General features: G+C 45.4%; 1 protein-coding gene across 16 annotated transcripts in view; it reads right to left on the minus strand.

Moving 5' to 3' along the window:
• The window catches only part of LRRFIP1 (LRR binding FLII interacting protein 1), a 141,742-nt gene that overhangs the window by 3,320 nt on the left and 115,073 nt on the right, over nucleotides 1-23,349 (minus strand). For 3 of the 16 annotated variants that reach the window (XM_060015851.1, XM_060015848.1, XM_060015849.1), the window contains 9 exons: nucleotides 22,651-22,686; nucleotides 22,080-22,205; nucleotides 20,416-20,487; nucleotides 18,502-18,672; nucleotides 15,654-15,746; nucleotides 14,608-14,700; nucleotides 13,351-13,443; nucleotides 11,906-12,047; nucleotides 5,831-10,016 (listed from right to left, as the gene is read on the minus strand). In XM_060015851.1, coding sequence (XP_059871834.1) covers nucleotides 8,317-10,016; nucleotides 11,906-12,047; nucleotides 13,351-13,443; nucleotides 14,608-14,700; nucleotides 15,654-15,746; nucleotides 18,502-18,672; nucleotides 20,416-20,487; nucleotides 22,080-22,205; nucleotides 22,651-22,686 — 2,526 coding nt within the window. In that variant the 3' untranslated portion in view covers nucleotides 5,831-8,316. Of the gene's footprint in view, nucleotides 1-553; nucleotides 634-1,183; nucleotides 1,302-2,068; nucleotides 2,119-5,830; nucleotides 10,017-11,905; nucleotides 12,048-13,350; nucleotides 13,444-14,607; nucleotides 14,701-15,653; nucleotides 15,747-18,501; nucleotides 18,673-20,415; nucleotides 20,488-22,079; nucleotides 22,206-22,650; nucleotides 22,687-23,349 lie in introns of those variants that run through there. The other 13 variants (XM_060015862.1, XM_060015863.1, XM_060015853.1 and 10 more) reach the window with 13 other exon arrangements.

A 23,349-nucleotide genomic window follows, 5' to 3' on the forward strand; every position in this document is an offset into this window, starting at 1 on the left:
CGTCTCTACAAAAATTCCAGAAAGTTCCAGCCACATATACCCACAATGGAGGGGGCAAGAGTACCTGCTTGTATCTCTCCCTTCGGTTAGGACACAGTCTGTCCCAGGGCCCAGCACGCTGGAGGCATGAGTGCCCCAAATCTAGGGACCAGGGCGAGCTGCTGGGCTGGGATGGAAAGAGGGAAAATCCAGGCAAAAGGGACATCCCTGCATGAAGCGTTTTGTAATTAACCGATTTTTTTTTTTTTTTTAAACAAACTGTCAAAAAAAACCCTAACCACATTAGGTACTTTCTGCAACTAACTTTGTCTATAAAGGATTAGTATCGATTATAACAGCCCAGATACTAGTTATGACCTCTCCCTCCCCACGTCCTCTCCTTGTAGGAAATACACGGAGAGACTTGCTGCCTTGTTTACCCCCCTTAGGACCTTTTTTTGGTTCTAAAATTCTCTGCTTCTTTTTGTCCTCAGCCTTCAAGCCTTTCTAGCAAATAAAACTTCAGTTAATCCTCAGTCGGGCGGCCAGTGATTGCGTACAAGTGTGCACGTACATTTTGTTCTAATGCAGTTATCTCTTGCTCAGATTTTGCAAGTTTAAATTTGAGGTCGCTGATCTGTCTGTTGGCATCCCCTAAAGGTTGAAAGAGAAGGAAAATCTGTTAAGCTCTTGGGCTTTGAAAATGTTAAAACAATGGTTACTGGGAACCAAGCCCTTACTTTATAATCGTCGCCCTTGAGCAAAGAAGGCAAAGAAATGGTAGGGGGAAGGGGGAAGGGGAGAGAGAGTGGGCCTGCTTTTGTCCCCGTAAGCCGCCTTCTAGTCTCCTGGCACGGAAAAAAAATACCTTCCGATCTCCCCATACAATCGGCAGATCCAAAGACTGTATTCAGCGTAGTAAACGTGGTCTCTAGCCGCACGTCAGCTGGTGGTACCTTGGTGTATGTTTTGGGTCACCTGTTCTGTTTCTTAGGCTCAGACAGAAACATCCTTGCTCTGCCCACCTGCCCATCCTTGTTCTAGCCCACAAGGAAACATCTTTGTGCTTCTGTACTCAGGGCTTTTGGGGGGACGTTGGGAACACCGGCCGTTCCTTGCCACGACAGTTTTTCTCCTCCCGCATTAGTACAATAAAAATCGCGCATGGCAAAGGGATTTCTTCTACAGGAGGATTGACATTTACTTTGCAGATCCATCACGTGCACGTCCGTCCCGTTTTGTAAGACCCCATCTTCCGGGTGCAGACTGTCTAATCTGATATTCCTCTGTCTCTCTTCCAGCTGCCCTTTGAGTTTCTTAATCTGCAAACATCCACCAATAAAGCACGTTAATTTCTCGATTCTAAATGAGATGAGAGCCTGTGAGAAAGGAAGCTGCATGTCACGTAATAGCCCACACCCACTAAGCACAATCCGATGTTGCCTTGCAGTTATTCTGTGTGTCTCGAAGGGGCCAGAGAGACAGGGGTTCCGTAATGAAGCGGGAGAGAAATGTAGTAAGACATTACGAGCCACCAGGAAGATGGGGGAGTCTCTCCCGTTTCATAAAGGAACAAACCCAAATAAATAAATGAAAAACCTTGTGCCAGTCAGTACTCTTCTTAGAAAGTACTAGTAGTATACAGGATGAAAATGGAATTCTATTTACTGTAACAGGCATGCATTGTTTTGTGACTCTGGGCGAGAAGTTATTTCTAAGGTTGAAGTTCCTCTCGAATTCAGGAGGAGATTTTCCGTAAAAACGGTTCTGAGTGTTTATCTACAAGTTCATAAATCAGTACACGATCCACCTTTGCTTTATTGGATTGCTTTATTGGAAGCAGCAATCCATGTAGCATGTACCACACTCAGACCCTGGCCTTGAATCTTTGGGACAATCTCTCGAAATCTGATAGGATTTCTAACGTTTTACTTGGATAAGAACATTAAGAACACTGGCTGGCTTGGTAATTATTTTCAGCCACGATGCATCAGGGGTTTCCTGATGAAGCAAGAAGCTAGAATGGGAAGGTTCCCGGTTTCAGGTGCCCCGTTTTCCAGAACTCGGAAAGTAATAAAAAGATCGTTACCTGTTCCAATAAGCATTCCCGTTCATCAATGAGCTTTTTCAACCTAATATCTAAAGAAATCAGAAAGATACAGGTTTAGGTGACTCCATGGACTGCCCCTTTCAGCAGATTGCTAAACTGAAGGAGGAGCATTGGGGTTAGTGAAACTGATGATGAAGGTATTATACACGTACCACGGCGAATGAGGCCACAGACAGGACGGGGGAGGAATTCAGCCAAGGGGGTGAACTGCATCAACCTCCCACACATGCTTGTCTCGTCAGGGCAGCATCCGGCTGCATGCAAACAGGCTAATCTTCTACTCTGGGTTAGCATGCAAGAGCTCTAGGGCCAAACCACACTGCAACACAAGATCTCACAAGGCTTCACGGTTTAACATCATTAGCAAGGTACAAACACACTGAGAATCGGGATCAAATATCACCAGCATTTTCGTTAGCCTTGACTTTCCAAGTTTCCATCCCACGAGCGTTGATCTTCCTTATTTCTCTCAAAGACTCACCAGTGTCAGAGTTCTGACTCTCCTTACGAACCCTAAGTGTCCTGACAGCACCTCCGGTAACCCACTTTGTTGCTATTCTTTTGAGGAAGAATGCAGTAATAACTTAGGTTTCTGTCATTCTTCCCACCCCAGATACAGAAGTTTGCATACACGTAAGCACCTAGAAATCCCCCAAACAACTCTCTGAAGGGGCGTTGAGTAATACATTCTCCAGAGCACAGAGAGGAAACCAAGACCCAGGGAGGATTTTAGGGGCAAAATCCTACACCAGTTTCAGGGCAAAATCAGGATGACGTGATGGTGGTGGGTGCTCCTGTGTGCTGTGCCCTCACTGTGTGCCAGGCACTGTCCCAGCCGCTCACACCACCTCCCGCGAAGCCCTCCAGGCGGGCAGTGCTGCCACGTCCCTCTTCTACAGATGAGGACCCAGGCCCAGCAGCTTTCCTAAGGCCCCAGGGCTGCACCCCTAACCCCTGCACCCACTGTTTTCCTAAACACAGCCCTCTGAGTCGGACCGGACTCCTGGCCTGGCTCTTCTTCCCGAGGCGGCAGTGCTCTCACACCGCCCAGGTTTTGATTAGCCGTGTGAAATGGAAATAATGCATACAAAGCGCACCTTTGTTTTCATTAAAAAAAAAATCATCTATCCACGTTCTAATCCAAGTTACGTGTTTGCGCTAATTGTTTTTCCAAACACCCTAAATTGCTATTTTAAAGGCACAATAACAACATAAATGAAAACAGAAAATGTTACGTATAAGATACATTTATAATCCTTTTGAGTTCCATTTTAATTTACATACAAACTGCTTCTGACAGATGTTTTATTCTGTCCCTTCCATAAATGCACCCAACACTGAAACAAACATGAAAAATAAATTGAAAACCTGGCTCTCTAATTCAATATCACTTTTCATTTTATCTTGTATATTTTATATTCCTATATACAAAAACCACAGGCATCATAAGAAACACTGAATGTATCAGAAAGTGATTTGAGGCTCACATATCTATTTACAATTTTATTATTATTTTTCTATTAGAAGACTTCAAATATCTTAGCAAGTAAAAAAAAAAGTTAAAATGCAATAATAGTGCTAACAATAAAAAACAAGAGCAATCTGACCTTGAGTCTTATAGGGAAAATATGAAAAATGGAGAGAGACAAATGGAACTTTTAAGGAAGAGAAATTTTAAAGCAGAAGTGGAGAAGATTAAATAGTTTCAGGAAACTGGAAAAAAGAAAGAAGCAAAGTTGTTTGACATAAAGAAAATAAGCACTGAAATAAGTCAGAGAAAGACAGACAGTATATGTTATCACTTATAAGTAGAATTTGAAAAATAGAACAAACGAATGAATATAACGAAACAGAAACAGACTCACAGATGGTAACTAGTGGTTACCAGTGGGGAGAGGGAAGGAGGGAGGGGCAAGATGGAACAGAGGATTAAGAGGTACAAACTACTATGTATAAAATAAATAAGCTACAGGGGTATATTGTACAGCACAGGAAATATAGTCACTATATTATAATAACTTTAAATAGAGTGTAATCTATAAAAATATTGAACCACTATGTTATACACCTGAAACGAACATAATATTGTAAATCAACTATACTGCAATAAAAAAAATTCAAAAGAGAAATGAAAATGAGTCCTGCTTTTTTTACAGTCTTAAAAGTCAACAAGTCTAACCTGTGACGTGAACAGTGACGCATGACTGGTAATTACTGTGGTACTGATCAGGAGTGCTGCAAACCTCTACTCACTAAGCAGCCCTGCTCACCGTTGGTCTCTAACACCCAAACGATAAGCATTAAAGAAAATAAAGTCACACTGTCTCGAACTCAGAGTTTTATTTTACACTGGGAAGTTAAAATCAATTGGCAATTAAAGTTATTTTAGTAACATTGTTAAAGGATTACATTTTTTAAAAATCTGTTTTTTATATATTAAACTCCACCACACTTTCTGGTGTGAACTTGAGAGACCCGTGAAACAAGAAACAAGAAAGGTGGCGAGGCCATACAGACCGTCACAGGGGCAGCAAGCCAGCCCCAGGACCCCCAGCCCCGCTCCAGAGGGGCTTGCGTGTTGTGACTGCGTCTGTCCCGGCTGCGAAGGTCAACCACCAGCAACAACCATGGTCACTCAGCACTTACTCTCCCGTGCTTTACTGGGTCTGATCCACACCGCCACTCTCAAAGGCAGGTTCTAACCCCAATTTCAGAGAGCAAAATGAGACACGGTAAGGGTAAGTAGCTTACTCATAATAATATATTATCAGGAGGATAATTTTCATTCTGTGGGTTAATTTCACCCAATCCTGGGCCTCAGGCCTCCTCTCCCCGTTGCAGAGAAAGTCACCTCCCTCCATATTCGCAAAGCTAATGATCAGAAGATTGACATCTCAAGAAATCCACTGAGTGTGGTCCTTTCTCTGCTCCCTCCTTGCACTGACTTAATTTGATTATAATCCATGTGGTCAGTTTTCAACTTCCCCAGGGCTAGCCTCCCATGCCAGGATCGCCCCTGCTTCCGGTAAAAGGCAGAACAGGGACAGGCTGCTCAAGAGGTCTGTACAGATGGCAACTCGCTACAGCAGCTGCTGCTTCAGGTCAGCCGAACAGCTGAAGCCTTTCATGTCTCAAAAAATTCGTTCGTCTTTGATGTAAGAGGGGCAGAGAGGGTGAAAGGGAGAGAGCGAGAGGTTTTTCTCCTGAAAGACTGTCCTCCCTGTATGAGGTCAGCACACTGGATACGCACATATTCTGAACGGAGCACGCTCACACGCCCCTGCCTTTGCTTCTGGAGCCCGGACACTTGGAATGAATCTTACTGTTGTGTTCCCTTGTTTTGATGGCCATGGTGGCATGTCATACAAGGCGGTCTCCTAGGAAAGGAATCTTATCAATGGAAAACAGGAACCCTAAACTGTCTAAACACCCAGAAGCAGCATTCCAGAGTCCTAGTGACAGTGGAAATTTAAATGTTCAGGTCATTAGGTTTTCCATTAATTGGAAATACTCAATGTTCTACAAAGTAGTCAATGCAAGATATCCCATTCTCAAACACTCTTTTCAAAAATTTTACTGCTTCCCAACCTTTGTATGTTATAAAATAGCCTGTAATTCAAAATTCTCAGTTGCCTTTCCCTATTTTTTACAGAAACTCATAGTTATACTTACATACTTTGGAAGGAAGATTAACATTTTACATACAGTAGCCATGCTCTGGTTTGGGGTTGAAAAATACCCCAGCTTTTTGATTTAAAGTATCAGTGATCGATGCTTTTCTCTGTCCTGCATTATAGTGAAACCTCAGTGGTCCAGGTTCCTCTGGGGCTGGGGCTGACAGGTCACCATTTGATTCTTTTCTGAGTCTGAATTGTTTGACACTGCGATCTTTCCAAATTGCCTTATGTACTTCCACGCCTTCCTACACTGAATATACCAAAGGTAACCATTTCTTGATAATTCCGGGGCCTTCACGTGCACATTAATTACTGTGTGGGGCCGTAATATCATCTCGCCCTCGGAGCAGAGTAATTGGTGTGCATAATGAAGGCTCTTAGATTATCAGGGACGGTTTGGTTCTTCAGAATCCTTACCTTCCTTTTTGCTGACTTTCCAATTCTCTGTTGCTTCCACTAGAGGTTGGGTCCTATGTGCTTGTTCATGGGCAGAGCACCTTCCATATAGGAAGTGATCTTACATGCTTATTGATTAAATGAGGGATGAACACTTGAGACTGCTGGCTGGCTGGCTGGAGGGATGGGAAGCCTATAGTAATGCCCTTAAATGTGCTGTTGAATAACATGGGAAAGAAAGGAAAGAAGTTAAAATGGTTTGGTGATCTCACCACTGAGTGAGTTGGGCTGTTGAATCACTTCCCCAGAGGCCTTTAGCAGTAGGAAGGAGAGCTGTTCCCAATGTACCTTCCGGTATGAACGCAGCTTTGCTAAAGTTATAGATACCAACTTTAAAGTCCTTTGCAGCCCTTGGACTTGATTCTCTAGCAAGCCCCATAGTTTTCTATTTATATGGCACAAGTGGAGAGAACTGATCAGTCCCATTATCCTCTGCTTCAGGACACTTATGCAGAAATAGTCAATGTTTATTTGAAATTCTCATCATCCTCTTCGAAACATTCTAATAAGCACTGGCACCTGTAAGCAACGCAACAAGATGGAGACCTTTCTCAAGTGGGCTCTTCATCACAACCACAGACCACGGGAGAGTCTACGAGGAAAGATCTTACTCAAGGAGGGTCCAACACGAGTCCCAGTCTAGACGCCGGGAGAGAAGCTCTTCACTACTGACAATGGATATTATGCATGAGTCCTCCACAGAACCCCAATTGGGAGCTAGCAACCCAGAAGCAGATAAGAGTAGATTAAAGATGATATGATGTAGCCACAGTCAGAATTCAAGTAGCACAAGAGTGATCACAGGCTTGTAAAATTATAAAATGTTTTTATTTCAAATTTTGTTGAGGTATTGGTCATTTTTGCACTCAATTATATCCTGTAACAATAATACGAAGTCATATGATCTCATAAAGTGTCAACAGCATTCAAACTGTACATTCCCCTGTAATTTTAATATTCTATAATGGTTTTTTATTTAACTTTACAATTATTTTTAAAATGTTTCTTTATATAGAAAATATATATCTTGTTCAGGAAGATCAAAACAAGAAATTTCTGGTAAGAATACACTGAAAAACAACAAATGAAAATATTTATGCCAGATACCAAGTGATTCGACTATTTAAAATATCCCGTTAGAGTCTAATCAGAAGTTTGCACAAGAATAGCATCTTTTTGTCTTGCTCTACTGAATAATGATTAGACAAATAGAAAGAGAAGTAATTTTAAGGTTAAAAACATAAATTTTAGAAATGATTCTCCCTCGCCAAATACTGCAGTAGGAAATGCAATTACAACATGTATCTCTTCCGGAAAAGAATTAAAAAAAAAAAAAAGGAGTCTTTGCATAAAATGACTTTGGTACATAATTGTCATGAAGTCAAAATCTCCTACAAAATAAATTCAGTTATCCTCAAGAATGAGATCGAAAAGTATTGGTCTGAGATAAAATACTTATATGAGGTAAAGGCAAGTAAGCTATCCCTAGTGCTGTAAGATGTTTATTTGCTATCCCTAACATGATTGATTATTGTCCTAACATGCAAATCTCATCACTCAGTGACCTATGTGCTGTCTGGCCGTTTATGTACTTTTTAAATAAAATACCATACAGGTTATACTATACATATCAAGATCAAATATGAAAGCACATACATTTAAATGAGACACCTTCATTTAAATCATACTCATAATGCGGAAACCTCAGGAGACTATTTGGTCGCTTCAATTAGATGTTGATACATTTGGTCAAGAATATGCACATTCATATCAGCTTAAGGCCAAAGCTAAATATTTTGATGCTGATTTTAAGCAGAAATAAAACAGTGTACATTATTGTTTGATGCTCTCGGAACGCTCTCCATTAGAACTAACTCCAATAAGAGAAGTGTCCTTCTCATCTGGGTGATAACCTTAGTGATGAAATAGAAATCTACAGGTAACAGTCTACAGCTTCAAGGATTAGATAACTTGGTGGATTGGCATTCGGTGCGTCTATACCAATCTAGAACATTTTCTGTGTCTCACCGGTGGAGTCTCTCACAGTTGGACTTGCTGTGCAGTCCTGGTCCCCCCCTAAGACCCCGCCTCAACCTACGACAAGGCACAGTCCTCTTTGTTTCTGCCCTTCCCGTGTCCACCTGTCATCTCTTCCTTGCTTTCTGAATTAAAGTCCCCCACCTCGCCTGCTGGTGCCACGTCATCATTTTCTAGACTAACGCTGTCTGAAACCTTCCTGACTGTGTGGCCTCGATTTTCTGATGTCACATGCTCTCCTGTGCCTTTTGTTCGACAGGCATCGTTAATGTCCTTCGAGGGACCTTCATGTTGGAGCAGGGCGCTGCCTGGCACTTCCTCATTGTCTGGACCTGGAGGACGGCTGGGAGCGGTGCCGTCTTCCTCAGCATCATCTTTTCTAGCCCCTTCCTCTAATTCTTTATTACTGGCACTGGTGCCTGATGACTGAACTGTATTATCTTCAAAATCCAACGTGTCTCCATCAGCTACTGCTTTCCTTGTCTTAGTGTTTACGCCATAATCGTCTTGCTGAAGTCCTCCATCCAACTCAGTTTTAGGATTTTCTGGACCATCGGCGTTTTCACTGCTTCCTGCCGCGGCGTCCTGTTTTGGGTTTTTAGTGACCTCATTTTGCGCGTCTACAACTGGCTTTTTGTCAGTAAGTTCGACCTGCTCTTCGTTCACTTCACTTAAATCTGGGTTTTGAAATGTTAACTCTTTCTGAACCTCTTTGGTTTCTACAGGCGCTGGGGATTTTTTCTTCTTGTTTTTCTTTTTCTTGTTCTTCGTTTTCTTGGGCGACGAATCCGGTGCCTCTCCCTGTTGGTCGTTCTTTTCCTCATCGGGCTCTTTCACATCTAGGGATTCGCTTTCAGCATCTACCGTACTTGGACCTGTCACCTCCTGAGGGCTGCTTCTGGCTTCTGGAGAACAAGGAATGGCTTGGACTTCCAGCTTGATGGGTTTCTCATCCCTTAATTTTCTTCCGTTACCCTCCCCTTCATTGTTCTCTCCACCTACCTCTGTGCTCTGAATCGGGACCTCCTTGGGCTCAGCTACTTCCTGGCTGGTGAGTTCTTTCTCTGAATCATGCCCTGAGCTTGGGTCCAAGCCTTCCGGAGCATCTACCTCACACTTTTCACGGTGACTCACTGTGTCATCGATACCCCTTGGAGGACTTGAGGCTACTGTGCCCACCTGCTCCCCCAACCCAGTGGGCTCTGCCTCCGGCACAGCCTCTGTGGGGTTCCCACTCTGCTCCCCAGTGTCTGCACTGCTCTCCCTTCCAACTTCAGATATTTGCAAAGGAGCACATTCCTGACGTGGTCCTACGCTAATCTCTTCCATGTTGGTTTCAAAATCTTCCTGTTTTTCTTTTTCCCACTCTTCTGCAGATTCTTTACTTTGGTTTTTGGTATCCAAGGCATTACTGCCACGCTGCCCAATCCCAGGACCTGGGATTTCACCATCTAGTTCACTGTTTATGACCTCACTTGACTCAACCTGCTGTGTGCTTTCAAAGAAGGAAGTGTTCTCCAGAATCTGGCTTTGAACCTGTTCCTCGTTCCCAGAATTTACTAACGTTCCTGGGGAGGGGGCACTGTCTTCAGAGGCTCTCTGGTCCTCAGCATTGTCACCAGGATGTAACACCTCTGTGTCCACACAGTCCTCTCCTGGGTCCTCTTTGTGCTGTCTCTGCTCAGTGTTCTGCAAGATCTCTCTTTTCCCCTCATTCTCCACCATTTCATCTTTCACCTCCACTTCATTGGCTCTTCCTAAAAGACCATTGAGAAAATTGAAGGGACCCCATGACGTGGTTGACCACACAACATACATTACAATGTAAACACATGTTCTCTTTCCCAGCCAACCCCGCTCCTAAGAGAGAGAGCCATCAGAGAAGCGCACGGACAGAAGCCTTTGCCAGTTCTGTGCGGCAAAGCAGCCATCGCGTTAGCAAACGTTGGATCAGCGGAGGCCACTGCCGCCACGTCAAAGGCAAGAGCGGCTGCTGGTGCCACCTGGGGTGAACTGACTTTCAAAGGTGAAGTTAAGTTTTAACAAATAAGAAAGAGCTCTGGATCAGGCAGCCACACTCTCCAAGATGAGGGGATTCAGAAGGACGGAAGGTTCGTGGTCCCCATTCTCATTTCTGGATGCACACGGGGACCACTCCTACTTTTCCAGCTGTCAAACTGCACTGAATATCACGCAGCTCTGAGAGCAGCTTTCAAATAATTTTTAAAAGAAACATTCAGGGCTTCCCTGGTGGCGCAGGGGTTGAGAGTCCGCCTGCCGATGCAGGGGACGCGGGTTTGTGCCCCGGTCCGGGAAGATCCCACATGCTGCGGAGCGGCTGGGCCCGTGAGCCATGGCCGCTGAGCCTGCGCGTCCGGAGCCTGTGCTCCGCAACGGGAGAGGCCACAACAGTGAGAGGCCCGCGTACCGCAAAAAAAAAACAAAAAACAACAAAACACACGAAGACCACTTACAAAACTGACGTTTCTAGTCCTTTAAGTGTTCATTACACAACAGTTATCAAGGATTTATAAGATGTATATTTGAACAAGAGCAGCATGATAAATTCTAGCTGCTCAGGTAGGGAACATAAAGGTAGGATGGACATTCATCAGTTTAACTTCCCTCAGCAACTCTGACACAATGAAAAGAGCTGTGTTTCTTGAATAGTCATCAGGGTAATGAGGCACCTTCCCGGAAAGCCAGTTCTGGGAAGCTGGGGCCTACAGGTTTCTTCATGTCCATGAAGAACCTTCCAAGTGGAAACTACAGCCTTGGTCCCTGACCTTATCTCAGCCTCACTGTGAAAAGCTGGAAATGGTTGTGAGCGAGGCCTTATTTGCTGGCTACAACTTCAGGCGGCCCACCACATGCAGAAGGTTTATCCCAAAGCCAAGTATATTACAACAAATATTAACTGGTGAATCTTTTCAGATATTTGAAAACTGTGTAAAATATTCCTACAATATATTGGGTTTCCCAATTTACATTCTTTCAGAAGCAAAAATGTGACATACAAAGGAACATCACCTCTGACAAAGGGGCGGACGTTTTCAGACTCTTGCTGGTAGGGAAAGCCCTCCGCAATGACCGCACTCACCACCCAGGGCTCCCCGTCCATCTCACCTACACCCAGGGCTACTTGTCCATCTGCTGTCCACAGGCCCTTCAGACTCTCAAAACGCTTAATGGTGCACGGGATCTGCAGCACTGGCTTGCAAATACAGTCAACTAACTTACTTTACGGCTCTGCTATTCTGATCTTTTGACAATTCTGTAACAGAATGAGTCACAACGCCGTGTTTGGCACATAACTGAAGAAAAACAAATACAACAGAACCGTCAACACGGTCACTTAATTTTGAGATTATTTTGCTTGTATTCACAGTCTCGCTGGCAGCTTTGAGAAGCAAAAGAAACGTAGTCTTAAGCCATCGGTGGTGAGCACTGAACAGAGGTACATGCCGGACAACACACGTGGGTGATGGCATCGTTTGACAAGGAAGTTCCCATGAAGTGACAGAACGAAGGGCATGCTGGGTGATTGTTAATCGATCAGTGATGATTATGTCAACTCTACCAATGCATGGAAGGTGAACCAGTGCTGACTGGAAGACACGAGGATCAAAGGAAAACAAGTACTTACCTAGCGTCCCATCCCCTGTTGCCTTGAGGGCATTTAACTCTTCCTTTGTCATCTTTGTAGAACCTTGGTAGCCAACATTATTTAGAGGGTCTGAAGTCTCTCCATTGGTAGCTACTTCTGAATTTAGGATTATTCCATGTTTCTGGGAATAAAAACAGGCTCATCGTAATACTCACTAAGTGATATTAGGTTAAACTTTCTTTTATAAATAATAATTAAGAAAACCCCTATTTTTCCCTAAGCAGAGGAAAACTCTACAGAGACAGAGGAGCGCTAGGCTGCACCCCTGCAAATATTCTATCAACACACACTGATCTGGGACGTCTTCCTCCAAGGGTCCTTCCTTACATGTTCCCATCCACGTCTTAGCGTGCTGGTGACGAAACACCTTCCTTGGGCATCCTCTCTCACTGCAGGCTGCCAGAAAGCAGAGCATCGAGCAAACCACTACAGAGTGGTCTTTACCTCTAAAACCCCGGCTGTGCTCTTTAAAAGGACAGAGATAAAGAAATATGTACGTGTTCTGAGAGGAACGATCAAACTTGGATGGAAGGTTTGTGACATTCGAAAGAAATACAATTCGTGCTCACTACACAGCAAAACACTTTAAACCCGGCGACGCTTCACAACGCCAGGATGCCCCCCTCACCCGGGATCACCCCCTCCCTTACCCGCTCCTGCCACCCATAGCTCTTTCTCTTCTGCTTGGAGGAATTCCCAACCCTGTACTCACACCCTGGCTAGAAGCAGCACTGCGAATGTGAGCTCTAAGCCTGTTCCCTGCTGGCTTACTGCTCTGGCCTTGGCCCTTCATTGTAAGTAGCTGACATGGATGTTTCCATTGGCGATGCAGGCGCCAGCCGGTGGCCATACCCCCTAGACTCAACACCGCCTTCTACGGTGTCGAGAGTCCACCCAGAGCTCTGACCCCCGCTGCTGCCCGTTGGTTTATTTTACTCAGTTTCCAGCCAGCAGCTGAAGACCCCTTGACATGGCCCAGACACAACTTTCCTACCATCCATGGGGTCTCCACGTCTAACTAGCGTCAGCCACGCCACTGCCCAGCTACAGAGGTCCTTATGTTCGAGACTTTAATATAAGAAAGAAATACACTCTCTAACTTGGAGTAATGTCCTGGAGGATTTACTGGTGAGTTTGAGAAAAAATTTAGACAGCCTATCAAAAAAACTCTTGGAAATCAGAGGTGCTTCCAAGATCAGATATGCCTATAAACATCTAAAGACAATAGGCACACCCCCCGGAATCTACACTGACTTCACATGTCTCTTTGGGGGTCAGTTAACCCAGGATTTGATTTTATTAACAGAACTAAAATCAACGACATAAAATCAATGAACACCACTATCCACACACATTCATCCTTGAGAATCCTGGAATTTGCTGTTGTCGCCTGGATTTTTAAAAACTGTACTTTGGCTTCATACCTTTAATTCCTCTTTCAGCACGACTACTTCTTCTCTAAGATCGTCTCGTTCACTCCTTATGGAATCAAAGAACTCTTTCTGCCTCTCTAATGCCTGAGTGTGTAGCGGAGCAAAGAGAGAGAAGATTCGCACAGGTGAGCAGACGACTTCAGAAGCAGGACTAGGAAGGAGGCTTCTACTCTGTAAAAGGCTAACACCGGCAGGGCATTCGATAGACTATGCTTAAAGATACAAACACAATGCAGTGTTAAGCTCTGCACTCAGTTTACGCCAGCCAAGAAACGTCACTGTGCATGCTCCCTGAGAGACGTTAACGTTCTGAAGGATGCTCTCTGCTTTACACCCTCTCCTGGCTTAGTCTGCGGTTTCACGGCATAGCTGGAGAAGGAACAGAAGCCATGCACCCATTTAAATGAAGGATAAATAAAGGAAAAGAAGAAACGTTTACAAACCCCCAGTGACAACTATTTTAGTCATTTAGACTGTTTTTGTACGTTGATTCTCGGTGTTTGTTGTCACAGATAAATGTAAAGTGGTCCTGAGGCAAACACACACAGACATGCACACGAGATCTTAAATAAGCATCGGTGAGCGTATCAGAGTGAAGGCAAGGTGCAGCTTCACGCTGTAAAGGCGCTGACGTTCGCTTCAACATCTAGAGATTGCTATCAGAGCCGTGGGGAGTGAGTCGCCGTGTTTGGGAAGCCATTTGGCATCGCGGAGCACAGCTGTCACTTTAGTAAGCGTGTTCTTTGCTCCCTACTCGTCACTCCTAAATGCAGATGGGCTGCCTCTTCTTTCCCTGTGGAGCGAGAGGGGCTGACATCTCCCTGGGGAGGCTCAAGGTGGGGATGCGTGAGGCACACCACCTGCCACCTTGCAGCTTCCTCGAAGCCCTTGGAGAAAAAGCCCAGGCAACACGGGACAGGGAATTCCAGGAGGTCTGAGCCTCCACGCGTGGACCCGCCCAGCAGGCTCCTCACTCCTCTGATCTCTGTGCCGCCGGCTGCTCACAGGCAGGCAGGGAGCCCGGGAATGCTGACCAAAGGAGAATCTCCACATTGGAAGTCCACTTCCAATGTGGAGTTAATGTCAATTTGGGAAAGTTCATGTAGTCTCTCTTTTATTCGTTTTGTGTCCCACGGGGGTCACATGCAAACTCATACAAGCCTTTTTGCAAACCAAAGATTCTGAAAGCATTCAATTTGCTAAGCAGACTGCCCACTTGAACCGATTTCAAAGACTTGAGAATCCTACCCCTATCTTTTTGTCTTTCCATTCTATTGTTTCCTGAAGATCAGAAATCTCCCTGATATAACTCGCCTGTTTCTGCTGTAGCTGTCGGATTTCCTGAAGAATAGGAACAGATAGAAAGAAAGCAGATACAGGGTTAAACGGGAAGCAACTCTGCAGTGTAGACAACCCCTGAGCCAGCAAGCGCCCTTGGAGGTCCCGGCACCATTTTTTCTCACTGATCCCGAGTTCGTTCTCAGGATGCAGGGACTTTATCCTTGTCCTTTTCCCCAGCTCCAAGAGTAGGAAGAAAACCAGCTGGAGTGAACTTCTCACTTACAGGCACTAGAGTTCTAACCAAATTAAAAAAGTAAAAAGTCAAGTCTGTATTAGTTTCTTTTTGTCGCTGTAACAAATTACCACAAATTCAGTGGCTTAGAACAACACAAACTTATTTTCTTACAGTTCTGGCGCTCAGAAGTTCAAAATGAGTCTTATGGTGTCCCCAAGGCATGGGCAGGCCTGGGCTCTTTTCTGGAGGCTTGGGGCAGGGGAGAATCTATTTCTGCCATTTTTTAGTTCCTAGATGTGCCCACAGTCCTTGGTCTGTGGCCTCTTCCTCACGTGGCTCTGACCTCTGCCCCCGTGGTCACATCTCCTATGCTGCCTTTGACTTTCCTGCCTCCTTCTTGCAAGGACCCTTTGGATCACTCTGGGTCCATACAGATGATACAGGATAATCTCCCATCACAAGGTCCTTAACTTAGTCACATCTGCAAAGTCCCTTTGTCTGAGTAAGGTGACATAGTCACAGTTCCAGGGATTAGGACATGGGCATCTTGGGGGGCATTATTCGGTCTGCCACACCTCCTCAAACAAACACAAAACCACCAAAGAATGAGAATCTTCACTAATAAAAGGAACTGTCTCCTCAAATGAGGCATAGAGAATTCACCTAAACTCAATTTTCAAGAAAACTGGTAGCTTTAGTCATGACCCAGCAAGATGCTCGTAAGTCACACACAAAGAGAAAAAAAGAACAGAAAAGAAGAACGGGAAAAACTACTCACCTCAAGCATTTCTTCTCTTTGCTTCAGGGCCTCTTTCACCTCAGCAAACTGAAACTGGAGGATACTGTGGGCATGCTTTTCCCTTTCAAATTCCTATAAGGGAGGAGAAGAACGTTCAAGTTCCAGTGGAATCACATTTTTCTGTCACTCTAGTTCACGTTCTTATGATTTACCTTTACCTGGAACAAATTACCTGTTACCATGTCATCACAGTTTTCAAGGCCTTTTTTAAAAATAAATTTATTTATTTTTTTTGTTTTTATTTTTGGCTGTGCACGGGCCTTCGTTGCTGCGCACGGGCTTTCTCTAGTTGTGGCGAGCAGGGGCTACTCTTCATTGCGGTGCACCGGTTTCTCATCGTGGTGGCTTCTCTTGTTGCAGAGCACGGGCTCTAGGTGCGCAGGCTCAGTAGTTGTGGCACAGGGGCTCAGTAGTTGTGGCTCGCGGGCTGTAGAGCGCAGGCTCAGTAGTTGTGGCGCACGGGCTTAGTTGCTCTGCTACATGTGGGATCTTCCTGGCCCAGGGCTCAAACCTGTGTCCCCTGCATTGGCAGGCAGATTCTTAACCACTGTGCCACCAGGGAAGCCCTCAAGGCCTTTTTAACAACATGAACCAGTTTCTCTGGATTTTCTAGAAGACAACCCTACGATCTACTGTAAAATTAACCTGAGGACAAACATATAGACACCAAGGGGGGAAAGGGGCGGGGGTGTGTGTGGTGTGGGATGAACTGGGAGATTGGGATTGACATGTATACACTAATATGTATAAAATGGATGACTAATAAGAAACTGCTGTATAAAAAAATAAATAAAATAAAATTCAAAAATTCAAAAAAAAAATTAACCTGAGGAGTTGGCACAGCTGACAGTATGACCCGATTTCTTTACAGGTAAGCCGTGCCCTGGGAAGGCCCCCAAGCTGTCTGCTGAAGGCCTGGAGGAGGCAGCTTTGCAAAGAGTGGTAATAAAATCATCCCTGAGTTTGAAATATGCCGATGAATACTCTTTGGGGCAAAAAGGGATGGTCTACCTTGGCAAGTTTATCTCACTAACAGTGGGCGGCCAGCTCTGTACCTCAGAGACAAAACAGAAACAGGCGGGGGAAGCAAAGCCCTTGTCAGCACAAAGCCGCTCCCCCAGTCCAACCCTTCCCTGCATGAGACTCATCCCTGCAACCGGGCAACACGCTCCTCTCGTCTCCCACTCAGCACAGCACAGCAGCGCAGTCCCTGACGATGGTGTGGTACCCACCTAGCTGCCAGCAGTTTAGGGAACAGCAGAGAACACCTTCCCTCAATTCGTTACCAGTTATTTTAGAAGGGATTTGACCTTAGCTCATCCTGGCATCATGTGCTCACCCACTTTCTGAAGTCTGGGGGTGACTGGATCCTCCTAGCTGTGACAAAGACATGTCTGTCAGGCTTTGCTTCGCCCATGGTCTCTACCTTGGGTCAACATTCCAGGATCACCCCATTTCTCTGGAATTAGATTTGGGGCTTCTTGGTCTACTTCCTGATGCCTAAATGAGGGCATTCTAGGAGTAATTTAGAAGGCATTACAGTACTGTTCCACCCAAGTGGGTTCAGAATACGCTCTCTGCTCCTAAATTATGAATTAGTTTCAAAGAAAGCTTTCATGACATCAGGTCTCATGAAAAGTTTCTCCTTTGTTTCAGAGTTCAGTTACCAGGAACTTCATGGACAAAATTCTTCTTTAGCTTCTAACTCAACTACAGTAGTGAAAGAAGGAGGCCCCTGAGTTGTTATGGTATTTGGCTTCAACCCTTGGGATTTAGAGGATATAGCTAGTTAGGAAAAAAAAAGATAATGACACTCACAAATTAAATTTTCTATTTATCTCAGCAACTCTGAAAAACTGGATAATATTCTAGGATTTGAAAAACCAGCTAATTCCTTAAAATATGAAAAACAAGTATGTCTTGCTGTCTCACAAAGAACAGCTAAGCCCAGCCTTCACCAAATCAGCCTACTGTCATTAATTTCAACATATGCTCACGCTTTTTGTTGATAACGTAAGTTAACGTATTAATTCCAGTGGTTCTTCATGAAAGCCCAAATAAGATTCTACCCTTTTCTGAGGTTAATGAAGGTTTTTAATTCTCAAGTGGAGGAACCATGGCTTTTCCCAATCAGCAGAAAACAAATGAATATAATTTTCTTAAAATCCTTGATACTTGCAACTGTTTCTCTCTGGTGTCGAGATAACAAAGTAAGAATGAAGAAATGTATATTAACAGGAAAACCTTGCAGCCTCTAACTGTGCTTTGTCCAAGCATGCTGGGTCTTTTATGATTTCACCTTATATGCAAAACACACAAATGTCCTCCTAGTAAAATTGTCTCTAGTTTACATATTGACATTGTGCAAGTCCCTCAGCAAAGAGCATGGTATTCTTATGTGTTTGGGCTTCCAGGGCAAGTGGAGAACTATTGTTTTTAAAAAAAACACACACACGCAAATATATACATACACACGTATAATGTGTAGACACCACATACCAAATATATATACACACACACACACACATATTCTACCATTCTTACCTATACCGTAGGTATATCCTCCCATCCTTATACATACCATGTATATAGTCTACAATAATTACATAGACCATTTATATACATATGCCTGTGTATATATATATTCTCCCATTCTTATACATACCATTTACTTGTATATTCTCCCATTCTTACATATATCATTTATATATATATTCTACCATCCTTACATACACCATTTATATATCTATATATTCTCCCGTCCGTAATTACATATAGCGTTTACATATATATACACTCCACCCTGCTTTCTCGCACTAGCACATACTTTGGTTTTCTCCTCGTACTGCCGCCTGGACTCAGCCAGCTGCTCTTCAAGCTCCAGCATCATGTCCTTTAGCGTATCGACCTGGTACATAAAGTTTGTCTTCTCATTGTCTAGCTGAGCGTTGGAAACCATGGCCTTCTTATATTTTTCTTCAACTTCTGCTAGTGAGTCCTGCAGAAAATAGGTCACGTTTTCGAAATTGTAGTAAGGAAACAGAAACACAGATTAGTTCAGTATTTTTAACAAAACCTCCAAAAACGCAGCCCTAAATTTAGACTTTATTTCTGGGAGCAAATGAATCAGAAGAAGAAACACATGGCAATTTGAAATGCCCCCAAAGTCTCCCTTTTCAATTTGTTCCGATTCTCATGACTCAGGAAATAAGTTATTAACTGTGTGTAGGGGCGAAGATAACTTACAGTCATCAGGACAAGGGGGACGCTGGGTGGAAGGGGCTCTGGTCACAGAGGCAGCAGAGCCCTGGCTGTGGGAATCTGATTCTGTAGCCCGCTGTACAGGTGTCTGAAGTAACCACTCAAGACACGTGACCAGAACCTGGGACAGAGCCAGTGCTGGGGAGGGGGAGTAGAACACCTGCCGCCAGCGGCCCACTGTCCCCACTGGGGCTTATGAACCAGGAAAGGCTTAAGTGGAAGTTCACATGTTCAACCCATAGGAAAACTCAACAAGGTACACAGGCCTCACTGGGTAGGTCCTGGAGAGACAAAGCTCATTCCTTTGAAAAGACAACCAGGGAAAGAGGCCTGCAAAGTAAACATGCCCCCCTCAACCCCGGGGCTCACACACCGGCAGGGCAGGCCACAGGGGACAGCAGCGTGTGGACCCCGAAGCACAGACCAGCGGGAGACGACTCTGGGAGAACACAGAGCAGCATCCCAGGTGCAGAGGACCCTGAGCTACAGAAAGGCGGGCACTGGCGGGTTGGGCGTGTGTCAGGTGCTACCAGGAGGCTCTGCGGAGACCAGCGCTGCTCTCGCCTGCACGTGCAAACCAGGGCAAGGATTTCAGGTGGGACCAGTGATTCCTGCGCTGTTCCATGGCTCTCTTTCCAACTCCAGTAGGAGTTGAAAGCCAGAATCTTAATTTCCCCCCCTTTTTAAAGAGCGGTGACAAATAGGAAACTGATTAGTCATGTGATTTGGCGCCCCTGGGATACCGAACTCAGACTGGTTTGGGGGTACTTTCTCAGGAGCTGAAAAGGAAGGAACAGAGTTACCATCTCCTGCTAGACTCATGAGCTGCCCGAGCTGCCCGGTGAAGCCAGAGAATAAAGTCCCTGATGCCCCACCTCACTTCACGGAGCCTGGCAACTCAATTTCCTGGTCGGCACAATGCAGTAATGCCACTTGCTACGAGTACCGTGTTATTTACTCAAATAAATCCAAGAAGATACACATTCAGACATTGCTTCCATTAGTAAAATGGCGCAGTATGCAAATAATTTGTGTGTTTCAAAAGCACAGCAACAGAACTTCCTTATCGGGAGACATCAGGTGTTTTGAGAAGCAAATTAAGTTGAAGCCCTCCTTGTATGTAAGGACTGCGGAAAGTGAAGAAAACCAAAAACCCTTCTTCAAGTGTAGGGTCTGCTTCTGTGGGAAATGAGAAACTGGTTTTAAGCCAGGTGTGGTGGGGAGGTGAGTCCAAGACATGCACCAGGAAACATGTTAGTAACATTTGCTAATGAGGAGTTACAATTTTCGAGCCTTGGTTTCAAAGCTGCCTTTGGGAAAACCCTGAGCACACACACCCGTGCTACTAGCATTCCTGCCACTTTGAGGTCTACAGTCTGCGGCCTCTTTAGAGCGAGCATGCAGTCTGAATGTCTTCTGTAGGATTTTTTAAAGTTAAGCTGGGTTAATATCGTGAGTCCACACTTCCGTAAGCCGGTACCTTCATCTCCTTCAATCCCTGCATGTATTTGCCTTCTACATCCTGAATCTGGTCCTTTAACTCATTGAGCTCCTGGGGGAAATGGCAAAAAAGGCAAATGATGTCAAAGGGAAAAATGGACAGAGACCACAAGGAAGGAGAGGCGATTCTCTGATTCTTTTCTACTTCTGGGCGGTTTCCTTATTTGAGTAGTTGGAGCAGCGATCTTCGTTTAACTTTTTTAAGTGTTAAAAGGAAAATAAGATGAATTTCAACACTACAAAGATGAAAATGTAGGTGTATCTCATATGATATTTTCACACAATTTTATCAAAGGTATGTGGCTTCAAATATTTTTACGCAGTTTTATAAAATGAGCTTCTGAAAATGGAACAGGTTAACTTACTCATACTTAACAGTTCATTCAAGCTCTTTGAGTTCTGCTCTGTGCTACACACAGTAAGATACGGAAGACAGAAATCAGCAAAGCCTTGTCCCTGCCCTTACAGAGGCCAAGGACTCTACTTTCCCGTCTCGTTCACTGACACATTCCCAGGGGCTGGTGTCTGGCGTGAGCTGGAGTTGCAATAAATCCTTACTGAACGACTGAGTCATGCTCACAACCCCAAGACCAGATGCAGATTATGACTGCAGCCAACTCCACTTCAAGGCGGGAAAGGATGACCAAAGGGCTGCAGGAGGCCGAGGGACCACACAGGGAGGGACATTTCAGGAACAGAAGTCAAAACACTGTTCTTATAAAGCACAGGAGTTGGAAGGCGTCTGCAGGGGGACCTAGTCCCACCGGCCCTGATGCTTAAGCTCTTCTCTGGCCTCCCTGGCAAATGCCATCCATCTGTTCAGGTAGCACCAGTGGAAGCTGGGTCCCTTTCACCAGTTTTCATTACTAGAAAGCTCGTCCCTAAATGAAGCCAAACCTGACCCGGAAGCGCCTCCCTGCCCTTGGTGCCCCGGAAGAGCCTCCCTGCCCTTGGTGCCCCGGAAGAGCCTCCCTGTCCTTGGCGCTCTCTCCAGAGGACACGAGGTCTGGTGACTCGGCCTCCCCTCTGCACAGTCTCCTTTTCAGATGCAACGTCCCTAGTGACTTTAACAAGCAGAGGCCCATTTGTCTGTCACACACTCAGTGTTGAGGATGTAACAGAGAACAGTGTCCACAGACTAGTGGGAGAAGGAAAAATCACTAAAATACCATGATGGGGTCTACTGAAGGCATATTACGCATATGACAGAGGGAAAGGAAGGGCACGCTGCAGGCAGAGGGCGGGGATGCGCGAAGGGCAGGGTGGTACTGTCGGGGGCAGCGAGTGATCCGTGTCCAGCACCTTCCAGTGCTGTGGGCGGAATGTCCACTTCTGCTCTGTGTACAGAGGTGGCTGAGCGCCTCAGGGCAGCGTGGTGAGGGGTCTCGCCCAGGTGTGCCCGGGGAGCTGAAAGATCCCAGCGCAGGTGTGCTGGCCCTACCGGGGCGGGGAAGTCAGGGCGGCTCCTTGCAGAACAAGAACCAGGCCGGGCCCTACTGTTACTAGAACACCAAGCTTAATGGGAGGGAGGGGAGACCAGACGGAGAAGAAAGAGCTGGAACTTCACAAATTAAATCCTACTTTACTTGAAGACTGATTTTCACAGAAGGTTTCTCTAGGTCACGCGGAAGTAGAGGGTCTTACCTTGATTTCCCTAATGGAGGCCTCAGTGTCAATGGAGATGGAGGTGTCCCCGCTGCCCCTTCGAGAGGAAGTCCCACCCAGGGAGGCCAGTGTGGCTGCAGACAGGCCAGGCAGCCCCCGAGACCCCTGCAAAGTGGCAAGAGCAAACGGGATTTCAGCCCAAACCAGGATTATTTCTCAGTCTACGAGGATGGTACCTTTACTTGAAATCGGGTTCCAAACTGCAGTATCTTCGGTGGGTTTGTGGTGAGCAAGAAAAAGAGGTTCACCTCGAGGGGCCTCATGGACGCTCAGGGTTTGTCTGGAGTAACCGTAAGCTCCATGGCTGGGCCCGTCGTGAATTCCTTCACCGTTCTGCAGGTTTAACATGCACGCTGGAAGTGACCCCCGGCCCCGGGGACCCCAAAGGTTGTGTGTTGCCTGGTGAGCCACCCCCTAGTCCTGTTCACTCCATGGTGAAATTCTTTATTAAAGATCAAGCAATATATTTTCTTGTTAGTTTCATCCATAAATTTCGGGACCCTCGTGGTTTATAGATGACACAGTATAAAGCTCTACAGAAATTCCTTACCTTCTCCGTGAAGTCTTTTTCTGGTCTCTCTTCAACCTGGAGAGGAAAATGGATAAATATTAAATACTTAAAAGCATTAAACGGAGAATCTGGATTCAGGGGGTAAGAGAATGATAAAATAAAGCATCAGCTTCCTTTGTGATTTTATTTTTTTATTTTTTGCATCATGCGGGCCTCTCACCGTTGTGGCCTCTCCCGTTGCGGAGCACAGGCTCCGGACGCGCAGGCTCAGCGGCCACGGCTCACGGGCCCAGCCGCTCCGCGGCACGTGGGATCTTCCCCCGCTTTGTGATTTTAAACACTCCTTTGCCATGAGACTCTCGGATACGCCGGTGTCACAGCCGTGGCCCACGGGCAGCTCAGTGAGCCGGGCTGAATTTCACCGTGTGGCTTTTCAACTTTCACAACTTCCACAGGAAGATGATTTGTGAATGAACGGAACAGGATGACTTGACCAGTTTCTACATGTGTGCAGGACACAGTGTGGGACAGGACAGGCACCAGCCTCGTTCACCCACCACAATGACTATGATCGGAACGTGAGAATATGACCAGCGTTCTGGGGGCTGGAAGATGCAACCACACAGTTTTAAGTTTGACTCTCACTACACTTGGTCTCCAAAGCAAGAGAAAGCAGTGGAGCCACAGCTGCAGCTTTCCCACTGCTTCTGAGTAACTGAGTCAACGTGAAAATTCCAG

Source organism: Delphinus delphis, chromosome 7, assembly GCF_949987515.2.
Source record: "Delphinus delphis chromosome 7, mDelDel1.2, whole genome shotgun sequence".
Taxonomy (NCBI): domain Eukaryota; kingdom Metazoa; phylum Chordata; class Mammalia; order Artiodactyla; family Delphinidae; genus Delphinus; species Delphinus delphis.